Raw genomic sequence first — 18,012 nt, 5'->3', positions numbered from 1 at the left:
CATGCTTATTGAGTTACGATTGTATTATATGTTTATTAAGGGGTGTTGCTGCAGTTTTGCTGATTTTTTTCCATCTAATAACTTTTGCTCAAAATTTTTATTCAAGTACTACATACAAATACTATATGAAAAATGAAATAAAAACATAGGGTCACCGGCCTTGTTTTGATTTTATTCACCATTACATAACATGTACTTTTTTATTAAAACTGAAAAATCTCTTATTGCATAAAAATGATTTATAACCTATGAAATAGGCAACATGTAGATATTATATAAGCTAATATATATCATATACCATTTAATTAGACTACAAACAACCAAAAAAATGGAGAACACAAGTTAAATTTGAAGTTATTTAATTTTTATAATTTTTATGTCACCCCAAAAAACATCAATTTTTTTACTATTTAACCACAAAAATGGAATTTAAAAAAGTTCTATCTAATAACTTTTTGCGAAACTGCTCAAATATGTTCATCTACGTATTGTTATCATAAAACAAAATTTAAAAAAGAGGTTCACCGTACTTTTAACAGAGATTTTTTTGTTTAACTATCCCTACCGTCTGTGTCAAATTTCATACAATACAGCAATTAGGCGAAACCCAAGTACCGGTACATAGACTGTTAGAGATATGCAAAAAATTATATATTGTTCACAATCATAATTGGGATCACAACGGCTTACTAAAAAACAACAACACTAATACAATATTTAATCACAAACATAACACCATACAGTATCAAACTCGACCTTAATCATCAATAACAGGGACTTGTTGACAGATTTCGGCATGTTTTAAAGTTTCTGATTAAATACTTTAAATTGATTTATGCAAACAACAGGACTAAAGAGCTCAAGGAAAAAAAAACAAGAATGAAATAAAAGAAAGAAAAAAGAATTTAAAAAAGTTAACCGCACCTGGGATCGAACCACTGAGTACCTATTATGAACCTACTCGGTCATTAATTTGTGATGATTCTGATAACAAAACTACTGGGTTGTGATAATAGCATCGGTGTTGCTATAAATATATCATCGGTTAAATAAACTGTCGCAACACCCCTTAAGCGCCTTATTTCTTTCATCGTTTCAATTTGATCTTATCAGTATGTTGAACATGTTGTTCTAAAGTCCCAAATTTTATGTAATTATTCGTCAACTGGTGTAAAGCGCAAGATTGCTTACGTCATGACAGAAGTACTTTTAGTTTGGGTGATGTAACATGCAGGTTATCTAGTGTGTATGTCTGTTAGACACTGTTCGCAATATAAATCAATGTAAATATGAAAAATATTAGTTTGCAAAAATGTATACTGCGTACTAAGCAGCTTAATCTTAACATACGAAACCGAGCTTTGTAATTTGGACTTCTACAACCAATATTGCCACCTGAAAATGCATGTCAACGAGCAGAATATTTAACTAACTGACGCTTTTTCTCTTAAGCCTTTAATCAAAGACGCCATGAAAGTGATACCTTTCTTATCTTTATCTGTATTAACATCGACCGTTTTAACTTCATTTTTTATTTAAATGTATGTAACCATTAACCAATATGCTATCAATTGTGAACGTTCCCATTTAAGTTATTATTGATCGGCTAAGTATGCGGTTCGGCTAGCCTTTATTCCGGCTCCAAGGCGTTGACACCATTTGTTTTTTTTTAGTTTTAAGTAGTGTTTGTGTTGTATTCTTCGTGTTGCATCGTAAAGGAAATTGGTCCCTTGTAAAAAGATTTCTTGAAGCAAAAGGTATAATTAATCTATAATTGATTGCGTTCCTTTACACCGTACGTTTGCAAGTTAAAATTCTTTTCGTCTGCTTTGCATCCTACCATTTAATGGTGCTTAAAAATAGTGTCATGTATTGCTATTTGATTTGAATTGTAATGCTTTGCGTTTTTATTTTTACACTTAAGTGCTTTGTGAATAACACTGGGCCAAGAACATTTTATTGATTTGATACTCCATGAAACCCGTTTAAACTCCCCATGCTGTGCATTGATCGCTCCAAGGATAAGACATACTTTCGAATACTATGCGTAAGATTATAACTATTATTGAGGACAAAGTACTTAAATAGCGGCGAATATCGTGCGATGACTTAAGATCCAAGTAAAGCCGGAGAAAAAGTATAATTGATTTTTTTTAAGTCTTTCCAAAAATTTGTTCTTGAATATGTAAGAATACTGAAAGTGGCGTTCTATGCTATTGTGTAGCAACGAGATAATCTGTATCTATTCCATTAGAAACTTAACAACCAATGAAAGCATTCGCTCATGTCGAATCAACAAGAATTTATTATTAATGAGGAAATCATTGAAATGCAACTTGTGGTTTATATTTGGAAAGATCATTTGTAGACTCAATTGTTTAAATGTTTTTTTAGAATTAATTATCTTTCCAAAATGTCAATGGACTTATTCAGTGTGAAGAGTTGTGTTATTCCCCTACGTGTTTGTGCTTGAGATGCACCAATAGACGGACAAAAGTGCTGACAGACACACGTATTAACCAAATGCCATAATACTGAGAGTAGTCTTCTTCGGACGTTTATACGCCCTCCTTTGGCAAAAATACAAGTGAACAAGTAGATAAGGGTTAAATATTTCCCTGCAATGTACATGAACTGTCGTTTTTTCCCAGTTGTTAGCTATATGTGATTTAAATTTACACAAGCTATGTGTTGAAATAAGGGAGAATGTCAGTGTATGATAAACTCATCATTTCACTCTAGCTCAAATAAAATCATGATTTGATAATTAAATTCTGACTCTTTGCCGAGCGTTTGGACTTTATTGCCTTTTAACCAACATATGAGAAGTCACATCGTTAACATACATTGAACTTTTAGTCAATAAAGGGCAACACCAATACATTTTAATTAAACAATCAGTATGTAAGTGATCGGAATTCAGATAATGTGCCACTATTTCCTCTCTTAACCAGTGAACTAAATGTGTGTAATCTAATGGGACCATATATGTATCGTCCAGATAAACAAAATAAGCATTTCTTTGTAATTCAATTTCAAACATTTTATAAAATCTTCTAACAAGAGATGAAATCTAATTATATTATATACTTCGTTTAGCTATGTTCTTCAGCAGACACGCTTAATGCTTAGTGGTTGTTTCCCACGTATGGTACTGTCATTAATAAAAGCATAAACTATAATTGTCATATTGAAGCAAAAGAGTCATCAAGTAATATGTACAAAGCAATAAAAACTTGTTGGAAGAAACAGTATACTAAATGGATGCATTTTGTCGTTTACATGAAAAAACTGGCCATTTGCACTTTAATCCTAACGCACAACATAATTAATATGCCAAAAGTGATGGAAAGAAAAACAAAAACGCAAGGATGACCTCTGTGAAAAACATTTTACGATATTCGTGTGTCATTTAGCAAAATGCGTAAAACATGTATCATCATGCAATACTCATTTATGGCATTTACTGCGGTCCATTCGCTTAGATACACGTACCTTGAATATTTGCAGGTTACTTTGTTGAGGCATGCCATACCGACCATGACTGTCCTCCCTGTGCAGGTTACAACTTTCACGCAACATGTCTAAGCATTTTTCTCGACTTCAAACCGCCCTATTGTACCTGCAAGCAAGGTGATGTATTAATATTTTGTTGTACTAACATTTCAATGTCTTTCAGCAATATGCGGCCGATTGTATAGAATATTAGGTTAGTGCCTTTGACGAGTCGGATAAATACAAGCAAAGAAAGAAACTAGCCTCTTCTATGTATTCTGTTCACGATAGTTATATTTATAAATTTTGTTCGACTACCGTTATGTTATAGTTTAATTGTTAAAAGCAATCCCAGATTAAAGTTAATTTAACAAATATAACAATGACTATTTATTTGGTATCTAATCTTGATGTTTTCGTAACTCAAAATTGCACTTTCTATGATATACAAAATCAGTGTTAACTGAAAAAATATTGCAAGGTTCCTCAATTCATATTAAATCAATTGACCAATCCAAAAGCTAAAATGAGATTTTCAAACATACATTATGATTTAACTCAAACCTCTAAACCATAAAACACAAACCTTCTAATAAACTTTAATTTTCACTTTCAGTGTACATGAATGATATATGATCGCATTATTGTATTAATTTGTATATGAGCAATTCTTCCAAAACAAAAAAGATGTCACGGCGTCCAGTTTGTGTAACATATTTTAATTACAGGATTGGTTGTTCTTCCGCTATTGACTGCAGCAATTTAAATTTCAAACAGAAAGTTTATACTGGTATTCCATAGTATATTCGTTAAAGAGAATAATAAAGAGTCGACTAATGCACTAAAAACATTCACCTTAACAAAGACTGCAACCAAATGAATACAATTTCATTATTTAAGGTCACGCAGTTCTCAACTTTAACTATAAAGATGTATAGAAGACAAGTATATATTACAGATAACCGATAAAGCAAATCGGCTTCAAGTCGACCATGATATTTCAAATACTTCTTGTAAAAATTGTATTAAAATGGTTAATACTTAGTGTAAAAAATATAAAATGGCAATTGACCAGTCGCCAACTCCGCCCACATTTTGTCGATCAGCCAATCAGATATCGATTTTTCACACACCCCTCAGCAACGCTTATATGGCCGCCATTTTGTCCGACAAACAAAGCGTGTTGAACATATGGAATGGACGTAATTTTTAAGAGTTTACACAGATTTTATATCAAATGCATGATCATTACTGTTCGATCATTATGCAAAATTGTTGGTGCTGTACATACTTAATAAAAGGTTATTATTTTATCTTTTTTCTTGAACATATGAACGAGTAATGAGAAAAAAAACACAATAAATAGTTTAACCACACCAGGTGTGTGTTCTATAAAACGTGTTATACCGTTTGATGCACAATATTATTAAGCAGTTTGGGCAACATAATAGTTGCCACACGTGCTTATTAATCTCAGCGTAATTGTCGATGATTAATGAATAACAGTATGTTGCGTGGATCTCAGAATGAAGGAACATTAAGGCATTGTTAGGTACTGTACACAAGAAAAGAAAACTATTTAATTACTTAAATGATTTCCAATTATATATTTATTTTCTGTGGATCATAAACAAGGGAAATCATTATAAATTGTTAACTTAAATATTGCTTTAACTAAAGTTAAAACAACAAAAAGGTGATTACAACGCGGCTTAGCCAGCTTAAAGCGACTTCAAGTGTAAAATGTACGGCTTATATTACAACAACAACATTTCTAATACAACATATATTGATACGGGGAGAAATGTGAAAATTGCAATTAACATATAAGGGCCATCTTGTTATAAATAAGCAAATGCATAATATGCCAAATGTATTCAATTCGAATGTTCGTGAACAGCACCGTAATACCAACATTTCATTTTTTGATAGTGAAATGTAACAGGTTCGCATTAAACATAAATGTAATAAAATGCATATTAGACTATCTGTTAATGAAACCACGAAATCAGGCCTGTATTAAATTATGGTCACAATCAAAATTTAATTTATATCTTAATAAAAAAAATCGGTGTCTTTTTAAAAATAACACAATAAAACAAAGATCTAAACATTTTTAATAAACAAAAAACCCATCATGATATGGATATGTCATTTGAATTTAATAAAAATATTTTCAAAATTATATATGAATAGCCACCGGGTTCACTGTCAGACGGTTGAATACAAGTTCAAAATCAATATGAAATAAATGCTCATTTTTACAACGGATTTTTCATCACCTCCCTATATAATATGTATAAGAAACGTTTCTGATAGTCAGTCTGCCGTTGACTCATTTATTTTGATTACGCCATTTCTCTCTAAAGTTTTTATGATTGTATTAACGTTTTACAAAGCAGTTTAGTTTAGTGTGCGGCTTTAATAATTTAATTTATAGGAAAGAGCATAATACATCATTACAAATATAGAATTTCCCTCACGTAATCCGCTATAATTGCGATCTGCTTGTCGGAGTTTTCTAATCACTAGACCACGTGACTATGTGGGCGGAGCGATCGATAATTTGGCGACTGGTCAATTGCATAGTCGTTCATTGATTTCGCATGGTGAGCGCACGAACACCGCATTCTAACCGTATGTAAAAGCGTATTGTTTACCGCTTCACAACATAGGCATTTCATTTATTTAATGGGAATATTTGAAAATTTTCGCCATTTTCCGCTACATGGTTAGAAACGTTTTCGTAATATAATGAGACACAAAATGTTATAACAATGTTATCGAATTTCGTTCATTTTATACATTTTACAAGAGCATGAAATAAAAGGCGAAAATGTATTTTTTTGTAAGTTATTAAATAATAATACCATCTCACACTGAAATTGACAAATATCTTCTATATCACAATTGGTCAAATTTGTTTAATTTCGATTAGCTTAGTGCAATACGCTTAATGCGTAGTACTTGTTTTCGACATGTTAAACTGTTATTTTTTAGTGCATTTACTGCAATTGCCATTTTAGATCAAAGTACCCAGGTGAAATGAACAAAGCAAAACAACATTCTAAATAAATGCATCAGTCACTTACATGAGATAATTTGACATATATATTTGAACGGTAACTTAAAATTCGTACAGTCCATGACTGATGGAAAGAAAACAAAAAAACGCAATAAATCATCATAATATATGCAACAAAATAGCACTATGTATTGGGCAAATATAATGAAACAACATAAAACCCTAATTTAGCAGAATAACATTCTCCGTTAGATTCATGCATGCAATGCAATGCATTCTCTTACGTATATTTATATTCTAATTGCAGTTGTATGCAGGCAAGACAGTGACTGTCACTGTGGAAATGACAAATTTCAGGCAAAATGTCATCAATCGGAGAATCAACAGTCCTTGTGTAGCAGTTGCCATCCAGGTAATTCATGTACTCGAATTTTGATGTTCGTTCATCTTGAAAATTATTCATCAAATTTCTAGAATAAAGTCGGATACATTCAAGTACAAAGCGGAACTATCCCTTTCAATTCATTCTTTCTAATCTTTCTGTAATTAATTATTGTGTTCCCCTTGCGCAAAGATTGAGTTTAAAACTTATTTGTTAAAACAATACTTAAACATAAATGTAACGAATCTAACAATACGGATTACTAGTAATTTGGACAAAATAGCGATGTTAACATACTTCAAAATATACATTTACAGTCCCATGTAAGGGCAGATTTAAAGTGATATTATGCGCATTTTTCACTGTTGAATTGAGCTGAAAAGAATTAACAGGTCAAAAGAGTAAGATAACATTTCGTAACTGACCAATTATCTGCAACTCATCTTGCTTCCAGTTGTTTATACAAAATATATATTTATATAGTCGATATTTTACATGACTGTACAGTCCTTTAAGCCAAGCGGAACTGTCTTTTTAATAGGATCGGAGTTAGTGTTCGTGTATGAACGATTCTGCACTAAAACTAAATTTAGATTCACATTTTTCTTGACAGTCGCGGCGACGCACGAAATTTTTCTTGACAGTCGCGGAGACGCACGATGTTTTTCTTGACAGTCGCGGCGACGCACGATTTATTTAACACGATATATCGCCCTTGTGTAGGTAGCCCAAAAGGCGATATATCGTGTTAAATATATCGTGCGTCGACGCGACTGTCAAGAAAACTATCGTGCGTCTCCGCGACTGTCAAGAAAAATATCGTTCGTCGCCGCGACTGTCAAGAAAAAATAGCGTGCGTCGCCTCGACTGTCAAGACAAATATCAAGTATCGCTGCGTGTGTCTAGTGTCGCGTTCAAAGGGCGACACTAGACACACGAAGCGATACTTGATATTTTGCGCAACAGTAGCGACGACGCACGATATTTTAATTTTCAAATATCGCCCTTATTACCCGAATCTCGTGTATCGCGGTCTTATTTCAGACCGCGACACTAGACACACGAAGCGATACTCGATATTTTGCGCCACAATCGCGGCGACGCACGATATTTGTACTGTTTGCACGATATATTTAACACGATACACTGGCGTAGCCAGACCAAAATTTTAGCCGAGGCCGTATCTTAGGTCATTCAAGAGGGGTTCCGGGGGCATGCCCCCCTCTCCCCGCCCTGAAATTTGTTTATACCTAGAATGTCTCTGGTGCGTTTTGAAGGCCATTTAAACCATATTTTATATATAATTTTTCTGAATCGTGGACGCTACATATGACCGTTTAGTATCAATTAAGTTAACAAAAAATCTTCTACAAGTTTATTGTCAATTTTAGATTCTGTTACCATAAACGGTGTTTGAAGTGACAATGATGTAACAACCTTAACTACAGAAAAATAGTCATACAAATCATTTGAAGTCAGATGGAAAAAGAAAACATTGAGACGCAAATGGCATTGGCAGCACATTTATCTTGTTATTGGCATGCTACTATATAAAAACATTATATTTACCTTAGATATTATTTGTTATGAGTTTTTTTTTATAAATATTATTTTTGAGTTTACATCAAATCAGCTTACGCAAACTTGCTGTTGTAATTCAAACTAGTTCACTGGCGATTTTTTTCCATTTAGAGCTTGAAAGCACCATACGGCTATTTTTTTTCAAACAAAAATGTTAAAATACATTGAATCAAAAGCGTTTTCAATCCTAAACACATATCAAAAGGATCATTGATGTAAGTTATAAGGGAAAAAAAAAACGGACCTACTGGGGTTCGAACCAACGCAGGGACAATATAAAAGTGGTCAATTGATTCAGAGTTTGATAATCATGAGAATTACACAGATTTAACTTAAATCAGTTAAGTTTCTGGCCATGTTTTCAATTTTTTTGTGTAAAATTTTGTTTTAGCACTGCGTCATCATGTTCTGTCAGTTCTATCATCAACTACATTGACTATTAAAAAGAAAAGACTTGAACTTCTTTATATCAAAATAGTTAAATACGCGGGATATCATAATTTAAAAATTCTAATGTAAACAAAAATTCTTACCACCTGAAACAGTCCCGGATTTAACTCGACGCCGGCCAAAAAAAGGAGAATACCAATAAAGCCGAAAACGCAAACCACCCGAAGTGTTTCTAGGTCCAAAAAAGACACACCTGACCGTAAAACTCCCGGTTCTAGCTCGGAACGTTTCGATGTCCACCATGGTTATATCATCGAAGTGTACAGTGCGACGCTTTGTCTAATGTACGGATTTTCCAAATCATTTTGCTGAGCCATTTTGACATCAATTGAAGTAATTAAATTTCAATAATTAAATGCCTCAATATGAACCACTTGTACTCAATGATAATATTTGTTTGTGAATATCATAGTGCCTAAAATTCATTAAATTGCCTCAATTTCTTGTATAGATTTTATTCTTTAACATAAATTTTCCGTTTTTTCCTTGTAATCTCAACATTGCTCTGCACATTTTAGCCGAGGCAACTGCCTCGGTGTGCCTCAACGTGGCTACGACGCTGATATATCGCCTTTTGGGCTACCTACACAAGGGCGATATATCGTGTTAAATAATTCGTGCGTCGCCGCGACTGTCAAGAAAAATATCGTGCGTCGCCGCGACTGTCAAGAAAAATATCGTGCGTCGCCGCGACTGTCAAGAAAATTATCAAGTATCGGTTCGTGTGTCTAGTGTCGCCCTTGATGAAAGAAGTGCGATATTATAGATGGCACTATCCAGATTCCGTAATCAATAGATTAAATTACATGCATTTAATTCGATACACAAAAAAACATTAGTTCGGTGACTTTGCTAAATTAGTGTTATGTAACCCGTTACTTGACATAACATATTTTTTAAATTCATTACAGACATTACTTGTTGAGGTAAACGATCAAACGAAGACTGCTTTAACATTATTTCATTAAGTTATATAAGAGTTTCGGCTTAAACTATCGCGCCATCCAATACGAGCAAATATAACAGAAAACCAATTATTCGCGCCTGTTTCATTTCGGTCATGATATCAAAAACACTTCTAATTCAGTAAATATAATTTTGATCAATCGAAAAAACAGATATACATCATATTGGATATCTAGTTTCAAAAGCAATATGACTCGCAGACTTCCTTCACACATAATTCAATGACGTATAATGCGCGTCAAAAGTTTGGCGTTTTGTTTTGCATGCAGATTCGTTAGATTTACTTCGGCAATTAGTCCGTAACTCGTGTAGAGATTGGTCGTGAAATCATTGTATAGTAAATTTTCCCCTACTCCTGACAAAAGTAGGATAGTTACTGGTAAGCCAGCCAAAATAGGAAAAGTGTGAGTTGGCTAAAACAAACCTCGTTAGAAAACAAACCTTGTTATGAACTTAAAATGGAAACCCAGAGAAGACATGAGCCCAACGAATTGTAAGTAATTTATACAGTAAACTATTTTTTTTTAAAACGATCATTTTGCAGAAACGATAAGATAATGCATATTTTGTAATCAAAGTTACATTATTTTTTTACAGTCCATTGTGATCACAGTCCGTGTCTTTCTACGCAGATCTGTGTAGCAGAAAAATACAACACGTACACCTACTACAGTTGCAGAGGTACGTGAATAAAGTTAAACAAACTCTAATTTCATCTTAATCGACTGCCAACACGAGGATGATTCAATTGATAAAAATCGCAAGATGTACTTATAAAATAAAACATAAATAGTAAATAGTCATACGTATTTTAAATTGAGCCAGCTATTTATATATGAAAACTGGGCATTATACTACATGTTTGTACTTCTTCTACTTTAGACTACTACTACTACTACTACTACTACTACTACTACTACTACTACTGACGACTACTTACTACTACTACTACTACTACTACTACTACTAACTACTACTACTACTACTACTACTACTACTACTACTACTACTACTACTACTACAACTACTACTACTACTATAACTACTATTATTACTACTACTACTACTACTTCTACAACCACAATCATCACTACCACCACCACCACATCCACCACTACCGCCGCCGCACCCGCCACCACCACCACCACCACCACCACCACCACCACCACCACCACCACCACCACCACCACCACCACCACTACCACCACCACCACTACCACCACACACCAACCACCACCACCACCACCACCAACAACACCACACCACCTCCAACCACCACCAACCACCACCACCACCACACCACATCACCACCACCACCTCCACCACCACCACACCCACCACCACCACACACAACCACCACCACTACCACCACAACACCACCACCATCACCACCACTACCACCACCACTACCACCACCATTACTACCCACCACCACCACCACCACCACCACCACCACCGCAACCGCCACCGCCACCGCCACCACCACCACCACCACCACCACCACCACCACCACCACCACCACCACCACCAATCTACTACTACTACTACAACTACTACTACTACAATTACTTCTTTAACTACTAATACTACCACTACTACTGCTGCTACTTGTACTTCTACTTCTACTACTACTACTACTACTACTACTACTACTACTACTACTACTACTACTACTACTACTACTACTACTACTGCTGCTGCTACTTCTAATTTTATTACTAATACTACTACTTCTACTACTTCTACTACTACTACTTCTTCTACCAGCACTACTACTACTACTACTACCACTACTACTACTACTACTACTACTACTACTACTACTACTGCTACTACTACTACTACTGCTACTACTACTACTACTGCTGCTACTTCTAATTTTACTACTACTTCTATTACTACTACTACTACTTCTACTACTACTACTACTACTACTACTACTACTACTACTACTACTACTTCTACTACTACTACTACTACTACTACTACTACTACTACTACTACTACTACTACTACTACTACTACTACTACTACTACCTCTTCTGCTACTGCTACTGTTACTGTTACTGCTTCTACTTCTACTGCTTCTACTACTGATGCTGCTGCTACTACTACGATTACAACTACTGCAGTTTCTATGGCGTCTTATACATCTTGTAAAATCATTCTGATACTGCTACGAATGTTACTACGGATGCTGCTGTTATGATGCTGATACCACGTATTCTGGTATTATTAATTCAACTGCTACTTCTCTCTAAAACAACTACTTCTTATTCCTTCTTTTACTACTACTTGTACTCCTGCTGCTTCTTCTTCTATTCCAAAAACAACAACTACTACATACAATTATACAAATAATCAGAAACATAATTGTCATCATAAACGACGTCATTTTTATAATCATCACCATTGGCCATTATGACCAAGTGAGACAGTCAATAAAGAGATTGTAGATGATGTTCCAGTTGTAAACCGGTGTGATATCAATAAATAAAATTCGGTCAAACGAACTTTTTTATTAATAGATTCTTCTCTAAAATCTTATTTTATCCTTTTCATTCAAAAATATTACGCCCTACACTATTAGTTATACGCTTTAAAAACATAACAATTGATAGTTTATAGAAATGATTGTTATCGCCATAGTTGTAAAAATGAGTTATAGAGTCATATTTCCAGATCACTGTTACGATGATTGCTCGGTTGGAACGACCTGCGTCAAAAACTATACCAGTCATAGCCATTGTATAGGTATGTAAACATGCAAAAGGCGAGTGTAAATAATCATGGTATACGCGACCTTATCTATAAACCTAACGATGGTGTTGATGTGATTTCCCTGCACTGACACAATTATTTTAAGCTCCAATTGTTCAGCTTCCGGAGAACACCATATTAGTACAATATTACGTTTTTGGATCTCCTTCACTTCGTAAGAAATGAAGTCAAAATAATGGCTTTTGTTAAATGCTAAACATACTGTTGTGTTATCCAATGCGTCATTTTCAGACCCTTGTTTACCAAGTCCTTGTTCAACTAGAAAGACCTGCATTAAAAGAAACTCTTCCCCATTCTACTCGTGTGAAGAAGGTACGTGTCGGTTTCTAATTCGCTTAGACCACACATTTTATAAAACATATATCATAATTGCATATGTCATATTTGATCGATATAGCTTATCCCAAAAGTAATTATGACGTGTTTAATACAATTTACGAACATAATTCTTCGTATGTCAGAAAATAAAACGATGACCGTGCAAACACGAGCGACTGAGTTTGTATAGTAAACGATATGTAATTGCTAGCGATTTGTTAATCATTGATAGGCCCTTGCGTCTCGAATCCGTGCTCTAGTATACTGGCCTGTATTCCGACCAATACAATTAATTTCGAGTGTTAAGTGTTTTGTAAATTGTAATACTGTTTATCAAACATATTTTGATATCTGTTATCTAACATTTCTTTTTTGCTGTGTCCGCCAAGATTAGTTATTATAACGATATTTTGCGTGTGGTTTCCAGCATGATACGTGTTCTGTAAATGGATGCTTTAAAACTTAAATTAAAAGCAACTGCATTTAAACGTTTATTACATATCCTCTAACATATTGAAACATTCCTTTTGAATGCGTAATTTGAAACGACCAACAGTAAAGTTCTGAAATGTGAATGGTTGTTTCTTGTAATACTACGTATCGGCCAGTATATCTCTTCTTGAGATATTGTTAAAGCGGGTATATACGATTTTGTCAAATATTTATGAATTTATATAAACCGTGTAAAAAACTTATTATATATATATTTCAATATAAATTAAAATAAAAGTTAAGAAGAACATGTGTCGAAAAATTCGAAATAAGCCAGATATTTAATTCTGAAATTGAAAACGGCTGTACAGCCGAATTCGCCAGCATGTATACCATACATGTACGATGTGCATCTAAACTTAGTTTAACGGTTTATTTGAATTCCTGCAACGATATCTATTCATACGACACACGAACACTATCTCCGATCCTAATACAAAGACGAATGATTCGGTTATTGTAGGAAAATATATACGTCACTATCGGCTCGATGCGCTAATTTGTCTTTGCTGCATTTTATGAAATTCGGCTTTAATGTATCATTTTTCTTGCCTCTTTTGTGTTATTGTAACATATTTTATCAATATATTACAATTAAACACATATAAAAAATCGTATATACCCGCTTTAATGTTGCTTCGAAATTAATAACTATCAATGAGAAACAGGTGCTTTATTTTCACTTACTTATGAACTAACACCTGATTAGAATAGCTCAAACACAACATATGCAGTGTGCATTTGAACAAAAGTTCAAATTATACAACAAATATGCGCATTCATCAGAAACAATTAGTGAATAAAGGTAAACTGGAATCTTAGATGTAAGCCAGACACAGATATTCAACTTTTGATCTGTTTAACCTTTAACAAATGGGAAACGTGTTTTCATGTTAATTTTTGTGGCATTTGATAAACATATTCGTATTCAACTTTTTATAATCGAAATTGAGTTACACACTTTTTCAGCTTCACACACCACTCAACCCACTTCCAAACCAACTGATCCACCGACCACAAAAACAAGCACATCCAGAACAACACTCCAATCGACAACAGAAGAAGCTAGCACAGCGTCGCCTGCACCCACACCGGCACCACCACAATCGGATTGCTCTGAATTCAGTACGTAAGATTATTCAAAATATATGTGCGTACATGCTTCAACAAAGAACGGATTCAAACAAACTGAAACAAATCCATTGTCAAGTAGCATGTATTGAAGTGTGCTACATCAATTAGTAGTTTTATGAAATTTAGTATTGCTACCTTTGTACAATCAGAGTGGGTGTATATCAAAAGTAGATCTCAATTCAAATGTCAGCACAAGGCATCAAGCACATGATACGAACACTAGCACACTACCACAAAAATAAGATAGTTATAAAGGGAGGCTACCATTCTCGATTACTTGACTAAATATACTAGCAGTGCCAATCACTCTTAAAGTCATAAGTTTACATTTATCCTGAGAAGACATTCATGTTTGTGGAATCCTCATTAGATCTCTTTTGAAAAATGTAGTTTGCCTTAATTTGATAACCGACAATATTACTACACATTATGAATTATATAAATGTTTATTTAGTTCATCTCTATATAAAATACAGTATGTATATTAGATATGCTATAATGTCTTTATATAATCGTGTCTTATTAAAAGTTAAAGGATAAACTGCTCACATTGATTAAAAAAGAGAACTTTCTTTACGATACACCCATTGGTGTCGGATAAATTGAATATTATGTTTATTTTTCTTCTTTCCTTCACACTTGTAATTAAAATAACTGGTGCATACTTTCGAAAATGGCAATTTACAACAAAGTGTGCAATATGTCAGGACCGAGCGATTGCCCAAGAACTCCTACCTTAATAACTTATTAAAATGACGAAGGTTTGGTTAATTTTTTATACTGTTTCCAGCCATTTATTGTTTACTGTTGTGAATTAAATGGTACCATTGTCTTGAATCCTGGGAAAACAGGCGTACCGAAACACACATGTGGGGAATGTTTATCACAAAAAATAATATAACCCGGGATCGATGATTGCGCCTGGGTCATTTAAGAGAAAAACGACTGTACCATCTACAATGTAATTCGATAAACGGACTGCTCTTACAGTTAAATAGTTTCAACAAAGTGTCCTAGAAAAATTGGAATATATCTTTATTACTAACATATAATATGTGTTCGAGTTAATAGTCAGAATCATTTCCTTCACAGACAACACATTACATGGATGCCACGACAACTCGGCCTGCTCCATTCCTCATGTGCTGGAAGTCATCTGTCCGGACCCGACGGAGGCGAAATATTGTCCTATCAGATGTGGATGTTGCAGTTCAACGTAGAGAGAACCATCACAACGTCCGACATAACAGAAATATATCCTACCTTTGTTTGTTGATTACAAATAAAATAAAATGGCATAGCATCGGAGTACAGGTGTTAAACTTTAGGACTTAGATTATGTACCCAGAACCCATATCGTTACAATTTTGAAACAAAAAGTCACAAACGAATATATAAATCAATAATAAGAACCAAAAACGAATGTTACTCAATCGGCCATCAAAAGAAGGAAGGCTTTTCAAACATAAATTATGGTTAAAATTAAACTTCTCAACAATAAAATTCAAACATTCCTGAATTAATTTAATTATAACTTTCAGTGTACATGATGATAGATCATCGCATTATTTAACATGTGTATATGAATAATTCTTTCAGTGGTGTAGCTGCTATTAGGCACAGCCGGCCCGGGCCTACAAGTTTTTTTAAACATGAAAAAAAATATGCTTCAACTTCGAAAAACGCATTAAAATGTTGAACCTGAGGGGGTGAGGTGTTAGAAATGTGCATTTCATATTGACATGATTTTCAGACAATGGATTCTGATCGTGTTCAAACGACATATCTTCCAATTATCAACTCTACTTCTTTCTATGTGCATATATTCAAGCTCGCTTCTTTTCACGTGACTTGCTGTTGCAAACTTTCATAGATGTACATGTTGATCTACTTGTCTCCCTTTCAATACTACAGTAAGTTGTAATCGATTATAGTTGGATTTTTAAGAAACATTCCGAATGATGTTTATGACCGCGGAAAAATTAAAATGGAGCACTTGCCCCCGTATCCAGATCCATTGAATGAATCCGGGTCGGTTCGGTCCCATGATGCGGAACAAAAACGTGCCGTTTTAGACATGCAGATAGTATTATCGGAAATAATTCCCATGGTTTGACTTGTGAATAAGTGGAGTGTTACACTTTAAAAAAATGCTCTGTTCCATATTGTTTTAAAATTTAGTTCTCTGGTATATAGATAATACAGTAAAATTTCGTTCTCTGACATTGAGATAAAACAGTAAAATATCAAAGAAAAACAGGCCAAAGTCTTATATTTTCTTATCTTATTATGTGTCTAGATATGCTTTAAATCTCACCACAGGACTCCCCGTTTTTATGTATCATATCCGGGCCTACAGCTCAAAATATGCTAGCTACGCCCCTGTTTTTTACAAATAAAAAGCTGTCACTTCATCCAGTTTTTTGACATATTCTTATTGCAGGATGAGTTTTAAATCCGCGCTCGACAAACACAGTTTCTATTGCAAACAGAAGGTTTAAGCTGGTAGTTAATTGTTCGTAGTTTGTTTGAATGAAACAATTAAACCCCGACTTATTAGCTAAAGACATGAATTATAGGTAATCGACATTCTTGAAGTACAGCTTAACAAACACTGCAACTAAATTATCAAATTTTAGGTCACTCAGTTCTCAACTAAAACTAACCAGCTTGTAAGACAAGTATATAATATAGAAAATCAACATATCGAATCGGTTTCATTTCGGCCATTTTATTTCAAAGACTACGTATTAAAGTTATATTAAAAACTTAAATATTGTCTAAGTAAACAACAGATAAAATGACAATAGCATGTTCATTTAATGAGTTATCACGGTTTGCGTATTATAAGCGTATGTAAAAGCGTATTTTTTACCTCTACGCCACAGAGGCTTGTACTGTATTAATGGAAATATTTGAGCCCGTCTTGTTCCATTTTGCACAAATTATTGTACTTAAACGCACATACTCGGAGACCGTTAGGAGTAACGGAAATTTACGAAAAGGCGAAGTTCATTATATGTGTACCTATGTTAAGTAATTCTTCGGGCGCGTTTAGCTTAGCTGAATGGGAATCCTTGCTTACATGTTCGTGGATGACATGAAAATTTGGTGCGCTGGTGACATTTAAATTTTTCAAATGTTAAAAAACAGAAATTTCGAAAAATCACTTGCGTGAGGTTGCAAACGATGAGAACTCATAAAATGAACATCAGTTTATAGTTTGTTTTCATTTATACATAATTGATCATTTTAAAGTATTCATGATTTATATAAATATAAAATGCTGTGTTATTCCTATTCGTGTTTTGACTGATAGGCAACAATTGAACAAAGGTACTAATAGACACATGTATTTACCCAATTTCTCACATACTACGAATAGTCT

The 18,012-nt window shown here is 34.0% G+C and overlaps 1 protein-coding gene across 1 annotated transcript in view; it reads left to right on the top strand.

The window, feature by feature from the left end:
- The first annotated feature begins 2,043 nt into the window (after positions 1–2,043).
- LOC127865523 (uncharacterized) overlaps positions 2,044–18,012 on the top strand; it is a 197,445-nt gene continuing 181,476 nt past the window's right edge. The window contains exons 1-6 of the mRNA XM_052405370.1: positions 2,044–2,047; positions 6,828–6,932; positions 10,497–10,580; positions 12,582–12,653; positions 12,912–12,992; positions 14,460–14,615. Coding sequence (XP_052261330.1) covers positions 2,044–2,047; positions 6,828–6,932; positions 10,497–10,580; positions 12,582–12,653; positions 12,912–12,992; positions 14,460–14,615 — 502 coding nt within the window. The remainder of the gene's footprint in view (positions 2,048–6,827; positions 6,933–10,496; positions 10,581–12,581; positions 12,654–12,911; positions 12,993–14,459; positions 14,616–18,012) is intronic.

Source organism: Dreissena polymorpha, chromosome 2 (genome assembly GCF_020536995.1).
Source record: "Dreissena polymorpha isolate Duluth1 chromosome 2, UMN_Dpol_1.0, whole genome shotgun sequence".
NCBI lineage: Eukaryota > Metazoa > Mollusca > Bivalvia > Myida > Dreissenidae > Dreissena > Dreissena polymorpha.
This window is presented reverse-complemented; position numbering and strand designations above follow the sequence as displayed.